The 25,557-nt window shown below is 45.9% G+C and overlaps 1 protein-coding gene across 2 annotated transcripts in view; it reads right to left on the bottom strand.

Annotated features, from left to right (window-relative positions):
• FAM221A (family with sequence similarity 221 member A) overlaps positions 1 to 25,557 on the bottom strand; it is a 133,348-nt gene that overhangs the window by 94,484 nt on the left and 13,307 nt on the right. For both annotated transcript variants that reach the window (XM_030201862.1, XM_030201871.1), the window contains exons 2-4: positions 14,644 to 14,817; positions 6,507 to 6,697; positions 5,548 to 5,754 (exon numbers count right to left, since the gene is read on the bottom strand). In XM_030201862.1, coding sequence (XP_030057722.1) covers positions 5,548 to 5,754; positions 6,507 to 6,697; positions 14,644 to 14,817 — 572 coding nt within the window. The remainder of the gene's footprint in view (positions 1 to 5,547; positions 5,755 to 6,506; positions 6,698 to 14,643; positions 14,818 to 25,557) is intronic.

Genomic DNA, 25,557 nt, shown 5'->3' with positions numbered 1-25,557 from the left:
ATGGTGCAGTGACCCCTTCCTTAGGAGGAGACTTATAGCCTTGAACAGACAACATCGCTGCTCAGTACTCCTACTCCATCTTCCTCAGTCTCCAACTTCAATGGGACGGCCACAGCCATCTCCCTCACACAACTGGTGAAAGAGAGTGCCTCAGATGGAGATTTTCGTCTCTCTTGAGGAGGAAAGGGATCAGATGGAATTCCATAAGACTCCTCCTCTGAGAAGTAATGTGGATCTTCATCTGACTCCCATGAGTGGCCCAAATCAAACTCTTCCCCATACTCAGGAGCAGGTGAATGAGTCTATACCGACCTCAGCCTGGTGAAGCATTGTCCACACTCAGGAGCTCTGAGTTGCAGACTTACCCTCACACTCCGGGGAAGCTTCCTCCCCCAATGTAAAGGGTGGTAATGCCTGCCTTGACATCGACACCCTGCGAGGCACCAGCACCGATGGAGCCTTGCAGAGGGCCTGGGGCTGCTCCACTGGTGGGGCAAACACCCTCGTTGTCAAAGTGGGAGCCCCCTGTAGCAGCGGTGCCAGTTCCTCTCGGAGCATGCTGCAGAACCGTTCATCAAAGGTGGGTATCGGCAAAAGCATGGGAGCTGGGTCAGAGGCAGTCTGAGAAGACATCATGCCAAACCAGTGGCAGAGACCGGGCCGCTTGGTGATTTGTGCACTGGCACCTCTTCTAAGAAGGGATAGTGCTCCTCAGGTACCAGAGGATCTAATGTCCCGATGGTCCCAGCACCGTGCATCAAGGAAAACCGATGCTTATGCTTCTTGGGCTTCCCCGATGCATGCAGTCTCGATCCCCAGGTGTCAATGAGGATGTTGCCAAATTCATATGCATCCTCATTGTCAGATCCGATGCTGACCGGTCCCGGGGCCTGCTACTAGTGCCCAGTGTCGGGGCAGGTGGAGACCCACTCAATGCCAGTGTGTCATGGCTATGGCCGTGTCCATATGTCCAGATCTATTTTTTCTCAATAATCTGGCTCTGTGACATCTCCAGACTGCCTTTTACCTGCATGGTGGCTTCTGTTGTTGGTGTTCCTGCAGCCAAGCCTCGCTCTGGTATTTGTGCTATCCAAGTCTCGCTTTGGTGTTCCTGTTATCCAAGCCTCACTCTGGTGTACCTGCAGCCAAGCCTCATTCCTAGTTGTGACATCATCAGCCAACTCCTTTATAAAGGACCTTGGAACTTCCATGCCTTGCCTTTGCAACAGGTCTATTTTACCCTTTTCTTGTTGCAGTGTTGTTGTTTGATTCTGAGTGAACTGGTCTTCTTGTTAGCTGTGCGCGCGGTTCTTGTTTGAACCTGAATTACTTTTCTGTTAGCTATGCTTCCAAGCACAGCCCTGTACTGTTTCTGTGTATGTGTGGTTGTTGTTTGTACCTGTGTGAATTACTTTCCTATGCTTGAATCTGAGTGGCTGTGTGGTATAGCCTTGCTTCTGAACCTGAGTGAATTACCTTTCTGTTAGCTGTGATTCCTGGCACAGCCCCGTGTTGTTTCTGGGTGTAGTTCTTGTTTGTACCTGTGTGAAATACTTTTCTATGTTTGAATCTGAGTGGCTGTGTGGCACAGCCTTGAGTGTTCCTATGCGTGGCTGTGTGGCACAGCCTTGAGTGTTCCTATGAGTGGCTTCCCTTTATCCTTGACTGCCATGTGGCAGAGCCTTGAGTGTTCCTATGAGTGGCTTCCTTTTATCCTTGACTGCCATGTGGCACAGCCTATTAGTGGCTTCCCTTTATTCTTGAGTGCTGTGTGGTACAGCCTTGAGCTTCCCTTGAGTGCCGTGTGACACAGCCTATGAGCGGCTTCCCTTTATCCTTGAGTGCCGTGTGCCACAGCCTTGAGTGCTTCTATGAGTGGCTTCCCTTTACCCTTGATTGCCATGTGGCATAGCCTTGAGTGCTTCTACAAGTGGCTTCCCTTTATCCTTGACTGCTGTGTGGCACAGCCTTCAGTGCGGCTATGAGTGGCTTCCCTTTACCCTTTGCGTGGCCGTGTTGCCTAGCCTCGAGTTGCTTCTTTGTGTGTTTTCCCTTTACCTTAATATGGCCAAGTGGCCTTGCCTTGAGTTGCTTCTTTGTGTATTTCCCCTTTACCCTGCCTAGAATGGCTGAGTGGACCTGTCTTGAGTTGCTTCTCTGTGTGCTTTCTGTTTGAGTCCTCTCTGTGAGGTTTCTATTTGAGTTTGAGGTAGTGGCTCTTCCGTTTAGCTGTGATGACTAGCACAGCCCTGAGCTGCCTCACTGTGTGGCACAAGTGGACTGCTCTTCTGTTTAGCTGGGACTATTAGCACAGCCCTGAGCTATCTCTCTGTGTGATTTCTGTTTGAGTTAGTTAAGACTGTTCTTCCTTATAGATGTGGTGACTAGCACAGCCCTGAGCTGCCTCCCTGTGTGGATTCCCTTTAACCTTTTACTTGTTGATTCTACTATGTGAGCCTGTGTGAGGTTGTCTTTTCCCCTTCAGTTACTTTGTGCCTTAGTGTTGGGTCTTTTGACCTCTTATTTGTGGCTCCGTTTTGCACAGCGTATGTGTACTGCTTGGTTAGTATTTGTTAAGGGAATTTCGTTCTGTTTCTTTCTGTTTGTTTGAGTTCCAGTACAGCCTTGCAGCCCATATGATTGGACACTGTTACATGTGAGTTCCAGTTCGGCCTTGCAGCCCATATGAGTGTCCTTACTTTTGTTCCTGGTTTCTGCTATAGTCAAGCTTCATTCCTGGTTCCTGCTTCAGCCAGGCTCTGTTTCTACCTTGCCTTGAGTGTGCACTGCTTATTTGCCATGTCTTGTGTCTCATCTGGGTTGTTCCTTTGGTGTATGGATCCAGTTCTTGGTCTGCCTTGTCTTAATTTTATTTATTTATTTGTTACATTTGTATACCACATTTTCCCACCTATTTTGGTGGTGGATCAGTTTGGGCACCTGGTGGCTGCGTACTGTAGGATACTTGATAGGACTTAGATCTGGATTTTTTTTTTAATGAATATAGATGATGTACTCACAGTCAGGTGTTCAGAAGCATTTCCTCGGGCACAGAATCTTCGCGATTCAAGGAGCTGTAGTGGTGGCTGGGGTAGTTTACTCACGGTTAGGTGTTTGAGGTGTTGCCCCAGGTCGTAGAGAGAGATTCCTTGGTCCTGAGAGTTATTTTGTAGGTTGAGGGCCGTGCTCTCGGAGGCCCCGGCGTCCTCTTTGGTGCACGTTGGCGTTTCCCTGTTGCTTGCTTTGGGGGTGGTCCGTTGTCGCTGCTCCTCTGGCTTTGTTGCCGAATCTTCGGAGGCTCGAGCGATCTCCTTGGGGGCGCTTCTGCGTTTCCCTGCCATGGGGGCGGCGCGGCTCCCTCACCTATTCTGCCATCTGAAGAGGTAGGGTCCGGTGCTTGGCTGCTCGCGGCTGCAGCTCATGGTATCGGATGGACCTCACAAGGGAGAGTTTGTCTCTTTTGCGCTGGTATGGTAGGCGGGTGGAGGTAGGGGTGGATGTGTCGCGCGGTCCTTGTGCGGGCCCCTGTGAGGAGAGGTGCGATTGCCTCTCGCTGCACATCGGGTCGGCTTGGGTTGGATCATCTCCTGCCTCGCGCTCCCGGGCTCGAGGCAGGATCGGACTCGTAACAAACCTCGTGTGAGCCCTCGTGGGGAGAGGTTCATTTGCCTTTCCCTTCTCCGAGGGTTTGTCGGGCGCTTACTGATCGCGTAAGGGCTTCTTCAGTCAGTGGTTGTTCGCACCCGGGTGCCATTCTCAGCCACGACCCGGCTTTATTTCCACTATTAATTCTGTTTTCCTGGGCTCGGAGCTCCCTCAGGTATTTCCTAGTCCGACGCCATCTTAGTGCCATGTCTTGTCTGGATTCAGTGTCTGGCTCGCCTCTGCTTTGTGCCTGTGCCATCTCAGAGGACTTGTCTGCTGCAGCCCTGACTGCAGTCCAATGGCTCACCATCCCTGAATCCATGACACAGTGCACTCCCAGTGGATGCCAAAGTCAGAGCAGCCATAGAGGACGATGCCACCAGTGCCAAAGTCAGTGGTCTGGCATTCGATGAGCCAAAAAGATGCTCCATTTGAGTCGCACCCGCTGAGTTCTCATCTGCATTTTAAACACAGATCACAATCAGAGGGGTCATGATCTGGACCAAGGTACCCGATGCACCAATTGTGCGGGTCTGTGGCAGAAATCATGTGTTTACATTTGATGCACCTCTTGAAGCAACTGGGGGTGGCCGCACAATTAGGCCTCAGCCACTGGGGGTCTTCTGTAACATCGAAAAAAAGAATGTCTGCTAAATTAATTAAACTCCTCAAACGGAGAAAAAAAGGGAGCAGTGTTCAAATTAAGGCAGAGGCTTAATTGTGCAGCCACACCCAAAAAATAAAGAAAACTTAAAAGCCGAAAAACTCTAAAAATAAGAGGGTTGATGAAAAAAATGTAAACAGAAGAAAAATACTGTACAATAAAACAAAAATCCCGCACGGGAAGGCACAGAATAAGTCTTGAATGCAGTGTGAGGGACAGAACACATGAACCTGTCCTCTCAGCTCCACGGAAAAAGACTGGAAGACTCAGGCAGGAAAGCACCAGTGTACGCACGGTGGGACGCTGCTTGAATTTTCTTTTTTTTCTAATTTTGATTTTTATTAAACAGTCAACATAGCAACATTTTGAGTCCACAGACTCCAATTCTGTTCCATCAATCAAACTTAAACAACATTTTACATCTTTGCATTTTCTCCCTTACACCATTCCCCTTATATCCTGCTGCTTGAATTTTCTACTATACTTGCTAGTCAGCATTCACATTAGGCTCTGTCAGATGACACCACCCAGATGTGAGAATAGGAAGGCCTGCTTAAGAACATAAGTAATGCCATACTGGGAAAAGACCAATGGCCCATCAAGCCTAGCATCCTGTCCCCGACAGCAGCCAATCCAGGTCAAGGGCACCTGGCAGCTTCCCAAACGTACAAACATTCTATACATGTTATTCCTGAAATTGTGGATTTTTCCAAGTCCATTTAGTAGCAGTCTATGGACTTGTCCTTTAGGAAACCGTCAAAACCTTTTTTAAACTCTGCCAAGCTAACCGCCTTCACCACATTCTCCAGCAACGAATTCCAGAGTTTAATTACGCGTTGGGTGAAGAAAAATTTTCTCCTATTTGTTTTAAATGTACTACACTTTAGTTTCATCGCATGCCCCCTAGTCCTACTATTTTTGGAAAGCGTGAACAGACGCTTCACATCCACCTGTTCGACTCCACTCATTATTTTATATACCTCTATCATGTCTCCCCTTAGCCGTCTCTTCTCCAAGCTGAAAAGCCCTAGCCTCAGAGAATTATTTTGATACTGAGCAAAAATCCTATGTTTGGGAAGCCTTATGTTTAAATATTAAACAATATATCTATGGTAGTATGTTTTGCTTTGAACTGTGAAATTAAGCTTCCACTGCTTCTACTGATTATATGTTGTGTCATTTTCATCTCTAAATTACGCATAACTATATTTCAAATTTCCTTTATTTAGTGAACATACCTATTCCACTGTCATCTAGTCTCATGTAACCTTCTGCCAGTGAGCTGAATCCAGTTAATCCTCCCATTGCAGCATATGGAACATCATGTCCCACTGGTTTTCCAAGGGCTAAACGCTCTTCTTTTGTTTCTACTATTGTTTCATGGGCATATGTAGGCTGACCACAACCACAAGTAAATGAACTGTGAAATCCTGAACACTTTGAACCTAATTTCAAAGAAAAATAAGCAAAATGGTTTGACAGAATTGTTACATAAATGGTTTTCAACATAAGGACAATTCCATCTTGGATGGGTGAGAAAGGAGCTCAGGATGTCTTTTTTTCTGCTAAAGAAAAAAAACCATATCTTAAACTTCATAATCCACTTCATTTTACTATAACTATGTGATAAAAGTGGTTTTAAATAGAAAAGAAACCCAATTTTGTACCTGAGTGTAACTTCCTTCAAGCTCATTTTTAGAAAAGGCAAATAAATACATCAAAAATCCAAGTACATTTATCATCTAAGAAACTCCCTATCCAACACCCTCTCAGACTAGTAAACTAATATATTTTCAAATTATACAAATACTAGTTAAAAAAAAAGCCCCGTTTCTGATGCAAATGAAACAGGGGCTAGCAAGGTTTTCTTCTGTGTGCATGTGGGAGTGTGTGTGTCCCTCCCTGCCCTCTGTCCTCTCTCCCCTCCCCCTCCCCCCTCTGAGTCCTTCACTGTTACAGAAAGAGCGATTTGATTTCGTGCTTTGCTGTGTTTTTTCCTTCACTGTTTGTGTTACAGAGAGAGCGAGGGTGGGGCAGACACTCATGGGGAAACCGGATATCTCTCCCTCTTCACACTTCCGGCTGGAGGCTTCATAGAACGTTGGTGGTGCCTTTTATATATAGAGATTGTTCAAGGCCTTGTTAATACATTGATATATTGTTCAAGAGAAAATGAAAACAATATGTAGAAACGTACACTTTTTGCATGGATAGCCAGGTGCTTCACTGTGTTCATCTGAGAAGTGCTTGCATCTGCAGCGAATAGGTTGGGATCCATTTTTTGGGACATAATGATATGATTTGCACTGACAGTTGCTTACTCTACAAGGTAAATATATTGGACGTTCCTTTGGGATCTCTTTAAAATCAGTTTTATGTTGTTTATACCTGAAAGAAAAAATGAATATACGAAAGCTTATACAAAGAATACTTATGGAAGATGCATTGAAAGGAATGTTTTTAAATTTTTTTAATGAAAAAATGATTACATAAGGAAGTAGCTGTTTCCCCACAAATTAATATCTAACAATCACTCTCTCTAGTATCTTTGTAAATAAGCATGATGTACTGAGCTATCTGCTAAGTTATGTAATATGAGCCGTGGTGCAAATCTAAATACCGAAGGTACCATGATGGTATAACCTGACGCCCCCAAAACACCATCCCCCCCCAACAGTATTCCCTGATCCAATCCCCTTGCCCAGTCTCTCCCTCCCTGTTTATCAACCCTCCCAGTTCATCACCCTCCCAATCAAGATGCTCCCAACTCAAGGACCCCGAGAAAGAAACCCCAGATAAACTCAACCCCCTCCCCCCAAACAAAGAATCCTCACTCTTCAACCCTCCTCCATACTCTGGACCCTGCTTCCTGGGACTCATCTGTGGGCTTTCCTGATAGTCTAGAGGCCGAGAGTAGGAGCAGCCCCCACTCCCTTGGCCTATTAGATTACCAGGGAAGCCCTTGAGTGAGTTCCGGAGGTGGGGGGCAGGTTTGGTGAAGGGGCCTTGGTTGAGGTAATTCCTGTGGTGGGCCACTATTTTGAGGGGGTTTCTGTAAGGAGGCAGTTGATCTTGCGGTGGGCTTCACTGTAGGAAGAGCTTGATAGGGAATTGACTGTGTGGGGTTTCATTCTATGGGGGACTCTGTTAGGACTTCTTGATTGGGGGGGGGGGGTTCAGCAGGATCAGAGGAGTCTTGCCCCCATAGGGTGGCATTTAGTGCAGCTGTGATATCAGGAGTTGTGGCAGCTAGTATTGCACCAATCCCTGTGCCAGCCACTCCCTACTACCACCTATACTCTACCTGGATCCAGTCCTACCCATGCTAGCCAGTTAGTGCAAGATTTTTATTGCACTGGTTTGTTTTATTATGTGGGTACTAGTGTGGGTTCAAGTCATAGGAACCAACGTTTCAAAATGATTGGGGGTGCTCAACTTGGCACAAATTACAAAGTCCATATAAAGGAAAAGTGTGCTGGGTTGTGAACACAACTGACTAGTGTTATACTGTACATGAGCCCTTGAGCACAGGCCGAGGCTTAGGAACTTGGCCAAGGCCTAGGGTGGACCAAACAGGCGCTAAGCAATACCACGGCCACACAGCCCCACACACTCAGGACAAACAACTAGCACCACCAGAAAAGGGAGATAGACCACTCAGGCGGGCCTCACAACCAAACGGGAACCCACTCGTACAGAGTTCAAATGTGCGGGACTCAAGGCTGAACTGGAACCAAGTCACACACTGGGGAAGGGAAAAAGAACGAGGGGTCCCAAAAGGGACTGGAGCACATGCAACGCACACAGCGCTAGCTAGTGACACAAGGGAAGGGTGACAGACAAGAAGCTGGCAGGTACAGGCTACGGCCAGGGGAAGAGAAATCCAAGGACAGAATGGGACACAGACTCAATAAGAGCGAAGCTCCACAGGAACACTCTAGGCTGTACCATACAGCACACAAATACACTAGGCTGTGCCCCACAGCACCCAGGGGAAAAGGGAAGCCACCTATAGGAATACACCAGGCTGTGCTACACAGCACACAAGGATTAAGGGAAACCACTTATAGGAATACACAGGACTGTACCACTCAGCACTCAAGGGTCAAGGGAATCCACACACAAGAGTACACAAGGCTGTGCCACAGAGTCAAATAACAGACACTAGAGACAAAGGGAAAAGCAAGCAAACAGGGAAAGCTGCCTTTACATATACAACTCAGATAAGGAGCAATGCTCACAAGAATCAGGAGACAGACACAGCAAAGAGTTAAAGCAGGCTAAAGGGAAAGGCTGCTTCTAAAACACAATCAGCAAGAACCAGGACTTACACTACAGTCAAAGTTTTAAAGCAAACAAAGGGAAAAACAAACAATGTTCCTACCAGAACTCAGCAGCACACAGAGACAGAGCAGGCAGAGCACCCACAAATGCATGGACGCAAGGTAATCAAGGAAAGCAGCTAAGCTAGGGAAGCAAACAAGCATACGCTGGGAATAACCAGCACATAGAGACAGAGCAAACAGAGCACCCATAGGTGCACAGAAGCAAGGTAATCAAGGAAAGCAGCTAAGCTAGGGAAACAAATAAGCATACGGGGGTTCAAGATGGCGTCTGAAACGGACGTGCGTTGCAGCACCTCCTGATCTCTAGTAAAAAACCTGGAACTTGGGACTTTCCCTATACTTGTAATGGGGAAAAGGAAGGGAAAAACTAACGTGCTCACCTCCACGAGCCGTTCTGAAACTTCCACCATGAGACAGGCGACTCTAGAGGAGATGGGGTTGCGAGTGCTGGGATCCCCGATGGGCACTTCGATAAACCCATTAGAAGATCGGGAACATAGTGTCGAGGGAGCTACATTGAGTCCGCCCTCAAATACAGCCCCTCCGAGACCTGGAGATGTTAGAATTGCTTCGGAGGAGCAGAGCTTCGGTGTACCCGACAACGGACAGACCCTGGTTGCTGCAGGAGGAGGCCCCGTAGCAACTTCCTCTCCTGTGGAAACAGCTTGTTTGCGAGGACAGGAGGCACATTCCCTCTCCTCGCAATCACAGGAGAATGCACCCGGAATAAACAGAGGATATCAGAGACCGGCTGTTGTGACTCTAGAGAGTCTTTGGGAAGCAATTCAGGGTTTGAATTCTACCCTGCAGCAATTTTCCAATTCAATGAGAGGAGAGATGGCTGAGATCAAACAAATCCAGGGGGATTTTTCTGGCAAGCTCGAGGGCCACGCTGCCAAGATTGAGGTACTTGAAAATGAAGTTAAAACTTTTAAGAACGTTACCTCGAATGTTTCTAAGGACAAAAACTTTCAGTATCGCAAAATTGAATATTTGGAAAATCAGATTAGGAGGAATAACCTAAGACTCTTAAATTTCCCTAAGTCACCTTTAATGTCACCATTAGAAATGTTTAAGAAATATCTTACAGAAGTTTTACTTATACCTTCTGACCATATTCCACCCATAACAAGAATTCAGTATATTTCGGGTATAAGAAATGCTAGGAATACCTCTTTACCTAATCTGAATGTGACTCAAATTCTTGAAAACTCATTGGAAATAATAACGGAAAGGACCACTGTAGTGGTGACGTTTGCCCTTGAGATTGACCGTAATAATATTCTTAAATTGTATTTCAGCCATATAAAAGACAATTTTCTAGGTTCAAGAATTTAAATGTTTCCAGATCTATCAAGGAGGGAAACACAAAAAAGAAGGAAAGAATTTTTGCAATTAAAATCGAGAATCCTGAATTTAGGTGGAAACTTCTATTTGATGTTTCCATGTAGATGTGTTATTTCCTTAAATTCTTTGAATTACATATTTTTTGAACCGGGGAAACTGTCAGAATTTATTTCGAGTAAAGAGTAGAATAAGAACACCTGATTGTCCAACTATGTATCGGCTGTGCTTATCGTTTGATCCTTCCGTTTCTTATTATTGACTAATTTTAATTTAAATTTTCTTTGTTCTTGAACCAAATTGTGGACAAAAATTAGAAATAATTTTTCCTATCTTTCTTTGTTAAGAATATTATATTTCAAAATTGCCATATGTTTGTGTTATTGCATGAATGTAAAATGAAAATTCATAAATAAAAAATTAAAAAAACAAAACAAAACAAAAAAAAAAACAAATAAGCATACCCTGGGAACAACCAGCACACAGAAAAGCTACAAGCAACGAGAGGAGTAAGCAAACTCCTACACAAACACAGTGTGCTACTAGCACAAACAGAGAGAGGGAAACAGGCTTCAGATGACAGGAAGCAACGCTAAAGCAAAGGTAGTAGGGCGAGGTAAGGCTTAAATAGATCTGGCTTCTGACCTCTGCTGCTTCAGACGTCAGCTCAATCCCTGACAGGCCAATCAGAAGCGAGTCCCAGCCATTCCCCTGCCTGTTTTAGCAGAATCACAGCAACCATACTGTCTTTAATGAGGTGCACAGTAGGTGGTGCACACATAGGGCGCACTTGTGGGTAAAAAAAATGGCTAGAAGCACTGCAAATCCCACCAATGTTTCTTCCTCCTAAACACCAACTCATCACTCTAGTTTACCAGTCTACTCCCAGCCCATCTACACCACACTCATGTTATACAACCCATATTCTCCCCCTCCCAGCCAGTCCTCTATAGTCTCTTTTCCCTACCTAACCTGTGCACACCATACATTTTTCATTTCTCTCAGACCATCCCCACTTTTTTCTCAGTCCCTCCCTGCCTTAATGTCTTCTTCGTCCCCTCACTTCTTTCTCTGAATGCAATTTGACTTTTGTTTTAGGGTAGGGTGCTTAATACTCCTTCCCCCATACGTAAGCCACTATCCCATTCTATACTTCCCTGCTCTCTACCTCCTCCTGACCTGACCTTCCTTGATGTTACTAATTCCTCCCTCCCCCCCCCCCCCCGCATTAGGTTCTCTGTCACTCCACCTTGGTCAGTGGGGCTCACCCATTCCTCATACCTCCTATGCAGATTTATCTCAAATTTCAAAATTTGTAATCACTACCCTTCCTGCCAAGGATCATAGTCCTACTTTCCCTTCCCAGAGCCCCATACACCATTCATACCTGAAACTTACAGACTGGAATATGATAGTAGTTCTACATCCAGAAAGACCCTATGAGCTGCTCTACTACCTATATGCAGTATCAGCCCCTATCCCCATAATGCAGTCTCTCTTCACTTTTTAGCAACTTTCTCCCTCTTCCAAAATTTTTTTTTTTTTTTTTACATTTGTACCCTGCGCTTTCCCACTCATGGCAGGCTCAATGCGGCTTACATGGGGCAATGGAGGGTTAAGTGACTTGCCCAGAGTCACAAGGAGCTGCCTGTGCCTGTAGTTCCTCAGTTCCCCAGGACCAAAGTCCACCACCCTAACCACTAGGCCACTCCTCCACTCTCTCTCTCAGCCACATTATATCTGGGTGGGCTGCAATAGAGGAACTGCCTACCTTGTCTCTAAAACAGGCCAGTGCTGCCACCTGAACATTTAGATAATTCAGAACCAAACCCTGAACAAAAACTCCCTTCAAAAAGGCCAAAGTGGCTAGAATGTCCAAGGGGACACCCCCTGACTTGAGCAACAGGACTCAAAACCTCTCTACCCTCATCTCCCCTTACGTTCCAGCCCGAAACCTCCGTTCACAGGACAAATCCCTCCTCTCATTACCCTTCTCTACCACCGCCAACTCCAGGCTCCGCTCATTCTACCTCACCTCACCCTATGCTTGGAACAACCTCCCCGAGTCCTTACGCCAAGCCCCCTCATTGCCCCTCTTCAAGTCTTTGCGTAAAGCCCACCTCTTCAATGCTGCATTCGGCACCTAATTCTTACCTTTCAGGAACTCCAGACTGCCCAATTTGACTGCCCCTATTGGTCTGTCTGCTCACGTGTCTTTTAGATTGTAAGCTCTTTGAGCAGGGATTGTTCTATGTTAAATTGTACAGCGCTGCGTAACCCTAGTAGCGCTTTAGAAATGTTAAGTAGTAAGTAGTAGTAAAAAGGCCAAAATGGCTAGAATGTCCAAGGGGACACCCCCTGACTTGAGCAACAGGACTCAAAACCCTCCAGATCCTGACATAAGACAAAGATGTGGAGGATTTCCATACCTTCAACAAAGTGGCAATAATAGAAGGAAAAAACCCTTTTGTTTTTAGGAACCAACTCTCAAGGGCCAGGCCATAAACCAGAAAGGATCCAGGCCTTTTATGAGAATCAGGCCCTGAAGAAGAAGAATCCCTGGGCCTCTTGGCAGGGGAAATGGAGAAACTATGAGAAGACAAAGAAGATCTGAGTAACAAGGCCTGTGAGGCCAATCTAGCACAATCACAATGAACAGGAACAGGTGTGAACCACCAGGCCCACCAGCAACTGTAAGGGGTAGTGCCCTGTCACAATTTGATGTGTGTATCACAGAACCTAATCTGACCAAGTGTGTAGCTGCACAGCCAATAAAGTACAATAAACTGTAGCATAAGATCCGAAATGCTCCTTCTCAGTCAACATGGTACTCCACCCATGGAGGATCAGTGATAAAGAAGAGATGTGTCCCTATCACTGACCAAAGATGCCAGACATAACAGGTGCACTAAAGTGTAGGAGTTCACAAAAGTGTGCAACTATTAGTTCACCTATCACCCACATGTACGTAGCAATACAATAGTTCAAATCACTGTAACGTTATCCATAACACAAAGCATGGGAGTATCGCAGACAAGACTCTCAAATGCAACTATTCAGCAAAAACAAATCAAATCCAAAGCATTAAAACTGATTAAAGCTCAATGCATGTCTGTTATTAAGTAGATGAAGCTTCCAAAAGCCAAAGCTCTATAATGATTGAGAAGACCTTGATTCAGGCATCCCTAAGCATTCAAAACATAATGTGAGTTGATGCCGAGGCCATGTTATCAAAATAATGGGTTTTGCATGCATGATGTACCCTCAATTGGGCAGGGTATAGTAGTGTAAACTGAATATGTCATTTATGCAGAGATGAACATATTGGCGTAAAGGTTTTCTGCATAGCCGACACTCGAGCAGAAAAGTCTTGGAAGTATTTTTTTATTGTTATAAATAAGGGGACTCTTCAACCGTGAGGCCCGCAATATCTCCACTTTATGGGTGTAATCCAACAATTTCAAGATCACAACATGCGAGCAGGCATCAGCCTCCTTGTGTTGGCCTAAAGGTGTGCCCTTTCTATTCTCAGTGAGCCTGCCGATGATTGGAGTTGAAAAGATTTTACCAGCCATCCTTCCAAAACGCCACCCAACTCCGAGACCAGAATAGACTAGGGAATGTCCACCAAGTGTAAGTTATTCCTGCAGAAGCTATTTCCTAGATCTTCCAATTTATCCTCCAGTTGAGTAACTCGCTCTTGTAGTTTGCGTAGATGCTAACTGCTGCACCCGATCTTCTAGGTCTGACACGCATTGACAATGAGTCGTAAATTTGCCTTTCAAGGACTCTAAGCGGCCATCCAAAATATCCAGTTTATATGAAATATGTTGTAATTTTTTGTCTACAGATGTTGCTATCGTTTGCTTCACTTCTGATATTATTTCAGCAACCCATGCTGAACTTGCCGATGGCACTTCTAATTATTCACCCTCTGCTATCTTGAAATCCTGTTGGTGGCATTTCATTTTCTCTTTTCGCAGTGGTCTCACCACCATTATATCGACAAACTTGCTCCAAGGAAGCAGATCTGGTGCCCAAAACTTAAAAGCCAATGTTATAGCCCCACAAATTGCAGATTTTCTTCCTGAAAGGTGAGTATTAAGGATCAGGGCCTAGAAGCTCACTCTACACACATACACACTCTTCAGCTCGGCATCATGTGACCGCTCAACAATCAGCTTTTAATAAAACGTTGGCTGCTGCCGGCTGAATACTGACTGGTTTATTTTTAGACATTTAGACATGGTGTTAAACAACAGACAGATAAGCACAATTGATCCCTCAGGAAATAACATGAGTCCCAGGTTCAAACAAGAACTTACTTTTCACTTATGCTTGCCATGGAGCAGGTGTAAATGCCAACACCCAGCTTTTGTTATGTATACGTGTTTGCATAATTTATATTCCCACTCAAACCATGACTAAGACATGCCCATAACTCAGCCCCATCCAAACTATGTCTGCTATGGCTTTTCTCTATATAAACAGCAGTTTTCTAAAATCACAATTTATAAATGTTAGTGGCACTTATATGTCTAAAGTTCATTATTTACAAGTGTAAAAGCCACACAAGCCTTCTAAAATGGCTTCCATTCTGTACTTCCTTAAAATACAACACAAAAGTAATGAATGAAAACTTACCTATGAATACAAAAGCATGGTGTCTCAGGGCCCACAAGTTTACAGTCAATGTCAGTGGGAGATCTCCAACTAACATACAGTCTATTTTGTAACCGCATTGGTAAAACTTTTTTTTTGTATTCCTCATATTCTTCTGGAGTAAAAAGCTTTCCTCCATCATCATCACCAACAATCCTGCAACAGAAACATTCATTAAACTACTAAATGTTTTCTATAATTTAAATGTATTTATTATTCTACTGTATACCAGGGCCAGTGAAAAAGACCAGTGTTCACTAGAATTAATATTTTAATGCTTGAAATTATGGTAGCTATTATTTATTTTATTATTTAACTTTGAAATGCTTACATCTTCATTTTTTTTTATTGTTTTACTAGAAAAAAGGCCCGTTTCTGACACCAATGAAACGGGTGCTAGCAAGGTTTTCCTTGGAATGTGTATGTTTGAGAGAGTGTGTTTGAGAGTGACTGTGTGAGAGTGAATGTGCGAGTGTGTGACAGAAAGAGTGAGTCTGGATGCGAGTGTGTCTATGAGAGAGTGAGTGCGTGAGAATGAGAGTGTGTGCAAGTGCGTGAGACACAGTGAGTGTGAGAGAGATTGTGGTTCACACAGATACAGTGTGTGTGAGAGAGAGTGTATGTGAGACAGAGAGAGTTTGTTGCAGGGATGATATAGAGTGATATAGAGATTGAGTCTGCATCTATCCTTGTGCATCTTCTGTGGTTTTGGGGGGGAGGGGGGCTTTTGAAAGATCATGTGTGTCACTGAGCTACGTTGTGTGTGTCTATGTCACAGAGCCAGTTTGTATGTGTGTGTGTGTGTGTACGTGAGTGAGGGTGGGGTGTATTTGGAGGTTGGTGGTGAGTGTCTGTGTTTCTGTGATATTTTTGTGTTAAGTGTTGGTTTTAGGGATGTGCCGTGCTGGCAAAGTGGGATGAAGTGGTGTGTGGCTTTGAGGGTGGTTATTGTTGCAGGATGTTTGCAGTGGAATGTGTGTGTTTCTGTGGTATTGTGTGTGTGTGTGTGTGTGTTTGTGTCTGTCTATGACAGTGGTGGTGGGGGGGGGGGGGGGGTGTCCGTGGGTTGGTGAAATGTGAGGGTGGTTGGAGGGGGGTCAGCGTTTGTTGAGGGGTGGAGTGGGTTGTGTCCGTGTTGTTGCTGGCTTTGTTTTTTTTTGTGTGTGTGTTGTTCTGTCAAAGGAGGAGGAGTTGTTTTTGAACTTATGTGGTATTGTGTGTGTGTGTGTGTTTGTGTCTGTCCATGACAGGGGGGGGGGGTGTCCGTGGGCTGGTGAAATGTGAGGGTGGGTGGAGGGGGGTCAGTGTTTGTTGAGGGGTGGAGTGGGTTGTGTCTGTGTTGTTGCTGGGGTTTTTTGTTTGTGTTGTTCTGTCAAAGTAGGAGGAATTGTTTTTGAACTTAGAGGGGTTTGCAGTGGTTTTGGAGGTGGTTCTGCGTGGTGTTTTTGGGGGGGGGTGGAGGGGGATCTATTGTGTGTGTATGTGTGTGTTTGTGTCTATCAGTGACACGGAGGGGCGTGGATGGGTGAAATGTGGTGGTGGTTGGAGTGGGGTCGGCGTTTGTTGAGGGGTGGAGTGGGTTGTTTCCGTGTTGTTACTGGGGTTTTTTTTTCGTAACACGGTCGATGGAGGGTGCCTGCAAGTGTGAGGTAGGGTGTTATGGAGGGACGAAGACCCTTGAGCACGGGGGGAGAGGGTGGGGTCCTCTATGCCTGGAGGCGTGTTGTGACGAGAGGGGGGAGATTATGTATGATTTTTACTCCGATTTGGGAGTCTTTTGGTGGAGGAGGGGGAGGTCCGGTGTCCAAAATCGGATGAGGGTGTCTGTTGCCAGGGAACGTGGTTCAGTGGCATCTCGGGAGGGGCGAGTGTCAGAGCACTGGGGGGGGGCTGTTTTCGGGTGTGTTTGCGAGGTTTTCTGTGCTTTACTGGCGCTTTTCTTCTCGGCGGTTTTGTGCCGTTGACGTTCCGGCACGGTGTTTGGGGCGTGTTGCTTTCTTGTGGTTGGTGTCGCTGGTGACGTACCAGGAAGTTCCGACGTCATTTCATCAGATGGAGAGCACGAATGGCTCAAGGTTTTTGTGCCACAGAGTCAGCTTCAGAACTTTGGAGGTGCTTTTTAATATACTAGCCGTTGAGCCCGTTAAAACGGGCTGGTGGGTCGCCGCCCCCCCCCCCCCCCCCGAGTTCGCCGCCCCTCCACCCGGCCCGTCTCTTCGCTATTCAACTTACATCTCCGCAGCAGGCAGAGATCAGCTGAGCTCCTGTCGGCCTTCCTTCTCTGCCTGTGTCCCGTCCTCATGTGACGTAACGTCAGCGAGGGCGGGACACAGGCAGGGAAGGAAGGCCAACGGCAGCTCAGCTGATCTCTGACTGCTGCGGAGATGTAAGTTGAATAGCGAAGAGACGGGCCGGGTGGAGGGGTGGCGGCAGCGGCGACTCCAGGGGGGGGTACCAGTGGTGGCGACCTCGGGGGGGGGGGGGGTAGCGGTGTTTCTCTCTCTGTCCCGCCCCCCCCCGTCATCACGTATTGACGCGGGAGCGGGACAGACAGGGAAGTCTCTACTGCGCATTTGCGAGTGAGTACGGTCACTCGCCGTTTATATGTTTGATAGGATGGTCCATATTTTACCAAATTGGGCTTTGTAATTTGTAAAAACAGAATGCTTCCACTGCAGGTTTGAGAAATACCACTTTCCAGTCTCTTGCATTGCTCTGTATAACAGGAGTGGATATGGAGAAATGAGTTCTTACCTGCTAATTTGCTTTCCTTTAGTCCCTCCAGACCAGCATGTGACTGGTAGGTTGTTCACACCTTCCAGCAGGTGAAGACTGAGAAACTCTGACTCTAGAGACAGCCAAAAAGAACCCTGGCTAGCTAGAGAAAGATCCAGTATTAGAGTACCAAAGCAAGAGAAAGGAGAGAAGGAATCCACTTCTGTGCACCCGAGCAACTTGAGCAGCCACCAGGACACCCAAGAAACTGACCTGACCACCAACTGTAGGCATGTCCTACATTTATCCATGAATTGTCTCTCTTTTTTTTCCCAAAAACTCAACTGCCAACATACACAACAGCTCTGTATAAACACAAACTCACTGAACTGAACCAGAACAAACAGCAAAAGGTTGGGATCTGGGCTGGTCCGGAGGGACTAAAGGAAAGCAAATTAGAAGGTAAGCACTAATTTCTCCTTCCTTAGCGTCCCTCCGGACCAGCCCAGAATGTGACTGATGGGAAGTAACAAAGCAGTATTTTCATGGGAGGGGCCCCAGAAAGCCTGTCGTAAGTACCTTTGCTCCAAAGTTCACCTCCTGTCTACACTGAACATCCAATCTGTAACACTTTGCAAATGAATGCAAGGAGGACCAAGTCGCTGCTTTACAAATTTCTCCAGGGAGTACTAGACAGTGTTCTGCCCACAATGCCGCCCTCACAAAGAAAAAGTACTGTTTTCCCAAATAAGAAAAAACAGATTTAAACCTAAACTACCGCGAGACCACGTGAGGACATGAGCTGAGCAGCAGGGTTCTGCTGGAGCTCCGAGACTCCCGCCCGAAATTGGTCTAAAAGTGCAGCTATTTAAAGAGAAATTTTGACTCAGACCCGACAGTAGAGATTGCCTTAGTATATGGACAAATACCTGCGAAAATCGACTGGCGTGATAGCACAGTGATCCGGGAAAAAAGAGAAAACTAAGACGAATGAACCGGAAACTAAAATGGCAGACGAACCTGGCAAACAGCCCGGAGGGTTCTCAGAGGCGCAGCTTATGCAACTCACCATGGCGGTAACAAAAGCATGGGACCCAAAGTGGGCAGAGATGGAACAGAGGCTAGAAGTCCTGGCCACGCAGATGGATGGCATAGGGACGAGAGTGGGGGACCTCGAGGCACGCGTGTCAGCCCTAGAGGATGAAGGGAGAGGCTATGGCCCGGACATCGCCACCTTAATGCAACAAAAGGCTGCCACGAAAAGCTGGAAGATCTCGTGAATCGTTCCCGCAAGAACAACATTCGGGTGGTGGGACTCTCTGAAAACATTCCGGAGCGAAACATATCAACTTGGCTTGAGAATTGGCTGGGTAAAGAACTGGCGATTTCAGATGCTACAGGCCCTCTGGTAATAGAGAGGGCACATCATGTAGGCCGCAAGCCCGAGGGCAAGGCGCGGCCAAGGGTGGTAATGGCTAAAATATTTAACTATCGCCACAAAATGGAAATCATGCAAGGCTTCAGAACACGCAGAGACACCCTAACCCACGAAGGACATAAAGTGCTAATATTTCAGGATTTCTCAGCTGAGGTACAATCGCAGAGGAAGCAGTTCCACCCACTTTGCTCAGCATTAGCCCAGAAGGGCGCGAAGTTCACGTTGCAATTTCCAGCCACCCTAAGAATCTTGATGCAGGGACAATGGAAAGCATTTAAAGCAGTGGTGGAAGCAAAGAAGGCAGCACTGGAAGCGGGTCTGATAGATGCAATATAAAGAAGGTAATGCTGTGGACAGGGCAGTTACAAGTAGACTTGAACATTTCACAAGAGTCAAAGTCATGTAAACGGACGGGGTCCCACGTGCTCGAAGGTCTCAGTACTTTATCTCCTGGGGTGCCAGAAGATGGAGAAAGCGTATAACTGGGTTTGGGAAAGGGAGGTAAAGGTGGGGTTGAAGGGAAGGAAGGGGGGGATGGGGAAAATTTAAATAAGTTAAAGCACAGGGGAAGCAAATGCAGGAGAAGTTGGACAAATTAGGAACAACGGAAGGTAACACGACAAGCACACATTTACTCACGGGTCACAGTAGTCAAATGGAATATAAGGGTTTTGAAAGAGAGATGGCTGGTTTGCGGGAAGTTGAGCTCTTGATGGGAGATTCAAGGGTAAATGCCTGTCAGAATAACGACTTGGAATGTGTGTGTGGGGGGGGGGGGTAAAATCCCCAATAAAAAGAGCAAAGATTCTCACAGCCTTGAGGAGGCATAATGACATTGCATGTCTACAAGAGACACGTTTGTCAGATACAGAACACAATAAGCTAAAGAGGCTGTGGGTGGGAGAAACCTTTTCCGTGCCTGCAAGGGGGAAAAAAGAAGGGATAGTGATTCTTTTCCGCAAGAGGCTGACCTACAAAGCGACACAGGTGGCTATAGGGAAGGAGGGAAGGTATATTATAATGAAGGTCTGGATGCCAGGACTAGAGATCATTTTGGTATTATTATATGGCCCCAATATCTACAATCCAGATTTTTTTAGATCATTAGTGGGTAAATGTATCACTAGTGGTAAGCAGAGGCTGGTAGTGGTGGGAGATTTTAATCTGGTACTCAACCCAGCATTGGACTGCTCTAACAACACTTCACCCCATTATTCAGGGAAAAGGGCCAAAGAAATGACACTATTTGTCACAGAGCTCAATTTAATAGATACCTGGAGAGCCTTGCACCCGGCAGAGCGTGAATTTACTCACAGATCCAGGGCTCACGGGACGCAATCCAGGTTGGATTATAAAATTAATAGAATGGGCAATGTTCTCGCAGGTGACAGCAACAGACATAGGCACAGAAGCAATATCGGACCATTTGCCAGTGTGGGTGGACCTGGAGTTGCAAGGGGATATAGGAAAGGGAAGAGGGTGGAGATTCCCAGCATATCTATTTACAGACCCCAAATTTCAAAAATACCTTAACCATAAATGGACAGATTATGCCCACAACAATAATATACACGCCCAGGAGCAACCCGCTTTATTCTGGTCAGCTTCCAAAGCAGTCCTCAGAGGGGACATTATTGCCTTTTGCAGTAAACTTAATAAATGCAGAGCGGCGGGGATCCTGTTACTGGAATCAAGATTAAAAAAAGCACAAAACACATACTCTCGTAGGCCGACGAAGGTCAACCTAGAGAATCTGAAATCGGTGCAGATTGCTCTAAACTCCCTGCTACATGAACTAGAACAGAGATCGGTGCTATTTTATAAATTACATAGGTATGGGAATCGGGCAGGACGCCTGCTGGCAAGAGTAATAAAGAACTGGGGAGGGCCTAGGACAGTACGCACCCTTAGAGATAAAAATGATAAATTGACCAATGATCATCTCCAAATAGGTCAAATTTTAACGAAGTATTTTGCCACCCTATATAAAAGTCAAAGAGGGCCCCAGGAGAAGCACTGGCGCATATCTTCAAGAGGCACAGCTACCACAAATGTGCAAAAACCAGATAGACCACTTAAACGCGCCATTGGCGATGGGAGAACTGCAAAAGGCGATGAAGGCATTGAAACTGAGGTCAGTCCCTGGCCCAGACGGGTTCTCGGGGGAATACTATAGGTTATTACCTCATGGAGCATTGGTGAACTTGCTCAGTTATTTTGAGGAGGTGGTAGAAGAAAGTAATCTACCACTGTACGCTAACTCAGCCCTTATAACGTTAATTCCAAAAGTGGGCAAGTCGCCGGAAAGGCCAGGGTCATATAGACCAATATCCCTACTGAATGTAGAGATAAAGCTCTTAGCCAAGATTTTGGCAGAGCGACTAGCGCAGTGCCTGCCAGATCTGATAGGTCCAGAACATGTTGGGTTCATAAAAAAAAGGAGAACAGTCCACAATGTTAGGAAGTTGCTGCTTGCAATGGCGACATGTAAATTAAAAAACATACCTATGTGGGTGTTAAGCCTAGATGCCGAAAAGGCATTCGATCTAGTAAATTGGGATTACCTATTTCAAGTTATGGCAGCGGTAGGAATATCAGGGTGGTTCCTAAAGGCAGTGGAAGTACTATATAAAGATCCCAAAGCTAGTGTATTTGTTAATGGAAGGCGGGAAAGAGAATTTTCAATTCAAAGGGGTACTAGGCAGGGCTGCCCGTTATCACCCCTACTATTCGTGCTGGCAGTAGAACCATTGTTAAAAAGTTTACGGTGGGCACAGGAGGTGAAGGGGGTGGAAGTAAAGGATCATAATTTGAAGGTGTTCGCTTATGCGGATGACCTACTCTTGACTATAACGGACCCTGACAACTCCCTGACAGGGGTACTAGAAAGGGTGGAAAGGTTCGGAGGATTTTCAGGGTTTAAGTTAAATTACACCAAGTCCAACACTCTTCCGGTGACAGCAGCAGGAGTGATGTAGCATAGGGACCCCCAACAATTAACCTGAACTAAAGGACCAATCAAGTATTTAGGAATTTGGCTCCCAGCAGACCTGAACACCATGTATAATGAAAACCTTAAACGGCTGCTGAAAGAGACTGAAGAGAGGTTGAATATGTGGCAAGCGCTACCTATTACGCTTTTGGGGCGGATAGCCTTATATAACATGTGCATTGTACCAAAATGTCTATATGTTTTCCAAACAATACCATTGTACCTGACAAGAACGGATGAGAGGATGTTAAATAAACTTACCCAACTATTCCTGTGGCAAGGGAAAAAGGCAAGACTACCAATGTCAACCCTGACAACCCCAGTGGAATATGGTGGGTTGGGTCTACTGAATGTGAGATACCTGACAGTGACATGCGGAATGCGTCATGTCAATGACGGTTCCGCGGGACAGAGGACTTTTCTAACACCAAACTGGAACTCCAAATGATGTCGGAATCACATTTCACAAACTATTTGCATGTGGGTGGGGGGCCCATCCCGGACACTCTGAAATACTCAATGATAATGCCAGCGGCAAAAGCAACCTGGTCTTGGGTATGCCGCCTACATAAATTTTCAGCAAAAATAACACCTTTTCAATCAATCTGTGGGAATGTACAGTTTGCACCTGGGAAGCTGTACCCAGCGCTTCAAAAGTGGAGACTTAGGGGACTGATATACCTCCTACACGCGCTAGACCTGGAAGGAAAGATCAAACCCTCTGTGGACCTACAAACAGAATTTGGACTTCCGGATGCAGACAAATTCCATTATATGCAGCTCAAACACTACATGGACTCCCTAGAATGGAAACTGTTGGCAGAGGGCGTGCAGGAGGAATTGTCATCAGCATTTTCCCTGGCGGCACAGCAGGAAGTCCCACTCACGTTCCACCACAAGCACATCAGGGACACGGCGGAGGAACCGGATTACATTAGATTAGCAACACAATGGAGCAGTGAACTTCATATTAAAATTTCCGCCACACAATTGAAAACACATATTTTGTCCATCAGACGTGTCAGCGCAGCAGCGAGTCATTGGAAAGTGCAGTATAAATTTGCAATGCGAATCTATGTGGCCCCTAGAAGAGCTTTTCACATGGGAATGTCTCCTTGGGGTGCTTGCCCAAAATGTGGAGGGGCCGGAGCAACTTTAGGGCACATGTTCTGGACCTGTGTGAGTGTGGGGAAATTTTGGAAGTCCATTCTGTTTTCTGTATCTAAGCTTTGGAATACGAAGTGGACTTATGATGCTGGGCTATTGTTTGGATATCCCAGACTGTTAAAGCCTAGCCCTAAAGGATTTACAGAATTTGTGGCTAAAGCGACTATCACTTCCAAGCAGGTTATACTAACAGAATGGATCTCGAACAAGACACCTACACTACAGCAATGGCGGACACGAATGCTGCTGTTGGTGCGCTTGGAATGAGCTGGGCTTGTCGATTTGGATTCGAGAGAAGGGAGGAAATTTCAACAGTGTTGGGGCCCGCTCTGGATGACACTTACGCCAGGGGCACGAAGCCACCTGCTGAACTTATGAACTTTAGAGATACTTGTGTGCTATAGTGATGATTATGTTGGAAGTTGATGAGATGAATCCCCGAGGCAATAAGAAGGAAGAAATGGGGGAAAGGGGGGGAGGGAGGAAAGGAAGGATAGGGATGGGAAAAGAAAAAGGGAGGGGGAGGGAAGGTTGGCGTGCAAGTTAAGTGGTAGAATCAGTAATGGTAAACATATTTTGTAATTAATGTTGAGGTCACAAAAGTGAACCAGAATACCGTAAGCTGCTGGTTCCATTATCAAATACTTATGTGTTCATGCTATCAGAGTTAAACATAAAAGCAATACCATAACAAGGGGGGAGGGATTAGCAATGGAGGGTGGACTTGGGGGTTAAATATAAAATGCTTGATGGTTTCATGTTTTGTTACTTCAGTTTTGCAGCTGTATTTTATTGAGATTTTATCATCAATAAAAATGATTTAAACATAAACCTAAACTACCACAAAGAACAGAGATAGAGAGAAGAGACCCAAGGGCTCACCACGTTCCACCTGCTGGAGACTGAGAATACTGGATCTCTCTCTAGCTAGCCAGGGCTCTTATTGGCTCTGTCTAGAGTCAGAGTTTCTCAGTCTCCATCTGCTAGAAGGCGTGCACAATCCATGTCACATGCTGGGTCGGTCTGGAGGGACGCTAAGGAAACTTTATTTTAAATGGGCCACATCAGTAGCTCTTACATATAATAGGGGCCACTCCCCACAGAGCTACAGCAGAGAAGTAGGGAAAGGAGATGTGAGGATTGTAGGAATTCCCTGTATCATATCCCTGAAGCATCTAGTTATTTTTGTAATAATTTATATAACATAAATTTCAAGGTGTTTTAAGGCTGGAGATGGGAAAGTTGAAGGAGGATTTCATGGTCCTGGCAGCACAGATGCAGGAAAAACAAACACAGAGGAAGGGACACAAAACAGAATTTTCACATCCAGGTGCAAAACAACAATCTTTGTGCTAGACTCAACATGGGCCATGTTTTGGCCTGCATCGGGAGTACGTCAATCCAAAGTGTCTGCTTATTGCAATGGTGTTGAAATCACACAACCGGAAAGATACTCTCACGGCCGCGGTTACAGTGCGACCAAACCGCTATATGATATCTTACCAGCAGGGCGTGAAAAATATTACTAAAAAAAAAAGAGAAAGAAATGACATACTAATTCTATAACAAATTATCCAAAAGAAGATGCATCAAACAGAAAATCACTCACATGTGGTGCTCTGGCTCCTAACTGAAAGGGCACAACGAAAGCAACATTCTATCCATTTACCTCGTCCTGAGTAGTCATCATTGACAGCCTCTACAATGGCACCAACAAGCGGCACCTAAGCTACAGCACTACAAGGGCTTGAGTCATGTGTTTCAAGCCTTAAAGTGCTATGTTTCAGCACAACCATACATTTCAAGCCTCATTCTTGATAATGTTGCTTAACAACTTCATCTTCTTTTGCATTCAGCAGGAAGGTGGCACAGAACGGCAGGTATTCAGGGCCAGAAGAAAGACATCCTAAATTTTGGCCCGTAGGTCATAGTTTGCCCAGCTGTACTGTATGAAATTACATCTTTTATAATCCTAGAAATAATGAGAACTCTCGTGGAGGGGCATAATCGAACGAAAACGTCTATCTCCATGGGCGTTTATCTCCGAGAACGGGTCCGTGAAGGGGCGGACCAAACCGTATTTTCGAAAAAAACATGGATGTTTATCTTTTTTTGAGCTGGGTGTTTTTGTTTTTCAGCGATAATGGAAACCGAAAGCGCCCACCTCAAAAATGAATAACTCCAAGACATTTATTCGTGGGAGGGGCCAGGATTCGTAGTGCACTGGTCCCCCTCACATGCCAGGACACCAACCGGGCACCCTAGGGGGCACACTTTTACAAAAAAAAAAAAAAGGTAAAACAGCTCCCAGGTGCATAGCACCCTTCCCTTGGGTGTTGAGCCCCCCAAATCCCCCTCAAAACCCACTGCCCACAAGTCTACACCACTACTATAGCCCTAAGGGGTGAAGGGGGGCACCTACATGTGGGTACAGTGGGTTTGGGGGGCGGTTTGGAGGGCTCCCATTTACCAGCACAAGTGTAACAGGTGGAGGGGGGGGGCCTGGGTCCACCTGCCTGAAGTCCACTGCACCCCCTAATAACTGCTCCAGTGACCTGCATACTGCTGCCAGGGAGGTGGGTAT

Source organism: Microcaecilia unicolor, chromosome 1 (assembly GCF_901765095.1).
Source record: "Microcaecilia unicolor chromosome 1, aMicUni1.1, whole genome shotgun sequence".
In the NCBI taxonomy this organism is placed as follows: domain Eukaryota; kingdom Metazoa; phylum Chordata; class Amphibia; order Gymnophiona; family Siphonopidae; genus Microcaecilia; species Microcaecilia unicolor.
This window is presented reverse-complemented; position numbering and strand designations above follow the sequence as displayed.